The sequence below is a fragment of the Galeopterus variegatus genome, unplaced genomic scaffold (genome assembly GCF_000696425.1).
Source record: "Galeopterus variegatus unplaced genomic scaffold, G_variegatus-3.0.2 Scaffold6056, whole genome shotgun sequence".
In the NCBI taxonomy this organism is placed as follows: domain Eukaryota; kingdom Metazoa; phylum Chordata; class Mammalia; order Dermoptera; family Cynocephalidae; genus Galeopterus; species Galeopterus variegatus.
In genome coordinates, this window is record NW_007732167.1 from 141,231 (window position 1) to 143,664 (window position 2,434).

The 2,434-nt window shown below is 40.5% G+C and overlaps 1 gene segment (V, D, J or C); it reads right to left on the reverse strand.

Annotated features, from left to right (window-relative positions):
* Positions 1 to 888: 888 nt before the first annotated feature.
* LOC103605752 overlaps positions 889 to 2,434 on the reverse strand; it is a 12,172-nt gene continuing 10,626 nt past the window's right edge. Inside the window, 2 exon segments of the V gene segment in view lie at positions 889 to 1,196; positions 1,441 to 1,574. Coding sequence covers positions 889 to 1,196; positions 1,441 to 1,574 — 442 coding nt within the window.

The window sequence follows — 2,434 nt, forward strand, 5'->3', positions numbered from 1 at the left end:
ATCAGAAGCAATTAAAGCATTATCAGAAGTTTTTGTTTGTTTGTTTCTTGTTTTAGCATTCACTGATGAGTACTAGCAGCACATGAAACACTATTTGACAATTTTTTGTTCTCTTTCCTCATCTTCTTACATCAGACAAATGGTACGTTACAGAATTTTAGGAAATACAGGGTAAAGCCAAGTTAAAGTCAAGGAAGAATGACTGACAGATGGAAAACAGTGGGATAGACATGATGTAGTTCTTTGCACATTTTTATAATTAAGAAAAAATAGTATAAGCATAAAAAATGAGATAGCACAGGCTGGAAAGTAGAGGGTATAGAAATTCCCCAAAGTGGTAACCCAGCAACAGCAGATTTATACTGTGTGCCTGAATCTTGCACAATGCTGGGAAGGGAAAAATAAAGGAAAAAATAATATTTGTGAGAAAGGTGAGAAATTTAATTTAGGTTATGTTGACTTTGCCATGATTGTGGGACATGCAGATAGATAGTAATTAGAGTAATTACCAAAGTAAAAAGTTAACATATAATTCTAGAAGAATATAGCTTTGGGTCAAGCTGTGAGAATTGCTGGATAGAGTGATGCTCAGAACGTCTGACCTTCCTATATAACACAAAGGGTTGTGAGGGTGAAATGAAATAACAGATGTGAAGATACTTTGCAAAATGATATAGCACCATGTACCTTTGTTGTTGTATTACTATTTTAAGAATTATAGCTCAGAGACATCCTCTCTGTGTTCCTGATAGTCAGATTAAACAGTATTTACTTTTTTCCTTCAGAGAAGACAATGATTTCCTCTGTATGTTCTTGTTAACACTTCCTCCCACCTCTGCACAGACGCTGAGGTCTGAGGTTTCTGTCAGCCTCTGCCTGTCGCTCCTCTCACTGTGCGCTCCCAAGAGCACAGAAGTACATCGCGGCGTCCCCCAGCTGTGAGTCTGAGATCTTGAGACTGAAGATTTTGGCTGCTTTCTGGAAGATGACAGAGAAGCGATTCTCCGTTGCATTCTGTTGCTTATAAGCTTCTTGGCGGATAATGAGAATCATCTGCCCGCTGGGAGGCTGTTTGTACCAGAATAAATAATAATCACTATTTCTAGTGTCGTAGGTGCAGTCCAGGGTCACTGTCCCTGCCTCCCATACAGACACTTCTGGTTGAGACTGAGTGACAGTCTGGGCCACGCTGGATCCTGTGGGAAGAGGAGAGAAAGGACTGCATTGGCATATTATGTGGAAGAGACAGACTCACAGTTTGGTTCCTATCCCCACCTACCCCTCCTCTTCTGAATCCAAACTTCAGGTAGAACTCATCAACTTTCTTGCCTCCAGTAGCTGGGCCCAATGAGGAGATTACATCTCTGTGCTGTTGATCGTTCTTCCTACTTCCCAGTCCTATTGGATACTAGTAAAAACAAACGCATGTGCCTTCCTTACCAAGGCAGGTGGAGACCGCAAGTGCCCACAGTAAGCCGGGGCTTGCCATGCTGGTGGCTGCCTCCTGCAGGGTGAGAAACCTCCGGTTCTGATCTGAACCTTGGGCATCAGCTGTGCTCAAGACGTCACTGCCTCTGAGCAGAAAATGGGACCTCAGGTGGGCTGTTGGTGGTGTCTCACTTAGGAAAGCTCAGCAATACTTTTTATCTTTTGCTTAAGAGAATAAAACTTTGGCTATGATGTTGAGTGAAAAAAGATGTCAGAACTGTAACTTATTATGGGATAAAAATGAAGAGGAGAAGGAGCTGGTAAATTGTCTTTGTAAAAATGTAATTTGAAGAGAATAAGACGGGTAGAGAAAAGACAGGCAAAGCTAAAGTGTGACTTCAATTTTCTCTGTGAACTTTTGTTTTCTCTTCTTTTTTTCCCTCTCTCCCTTCCTTCCTTCCTCATTTTCTTACATCCTCCCTCCCTCTCTCTCTCTTTCTCTCTCTTTCTTTCTTTGTCTTGAAGCCATAAAATGATCTCTGGCTTGTGACAACACAGGTTTTGGTTATAATATTCTTTCATCAATACTGTATATTAATCATTTTGAGAAATGATTAAAAATAATGACATCAGTAGCAACAACACTCAGACAGTCTAGAGAAAAGTGGAACCAGAATTTTGATGTCTAATTGCACTGCTGTTTGCTGAAGAAATTTATTTGTTGGTAAAGAATACCCGGTTTTTGCTGTGTCGGGGAGCTCTGTAATACTGATGGCAAGTGTTCCCGTAAAAACCTTTGTGCACTTCTATTAATGCCTTTGTGTAGGAAGAATCAGAACAATTAACATAAAATCCATTTGGAAACATTCTATGTTGTGCATCTGACAGCTTTTCATTGGCATCTCTTTCCGTCATACATGCGTCCTATGAGAGAGGAAAGGTCGGGAATCACAGTTTTCATTTTATAGAAGAAGCAAGTGAGCGAAAATGAAAACTCACAATGCAG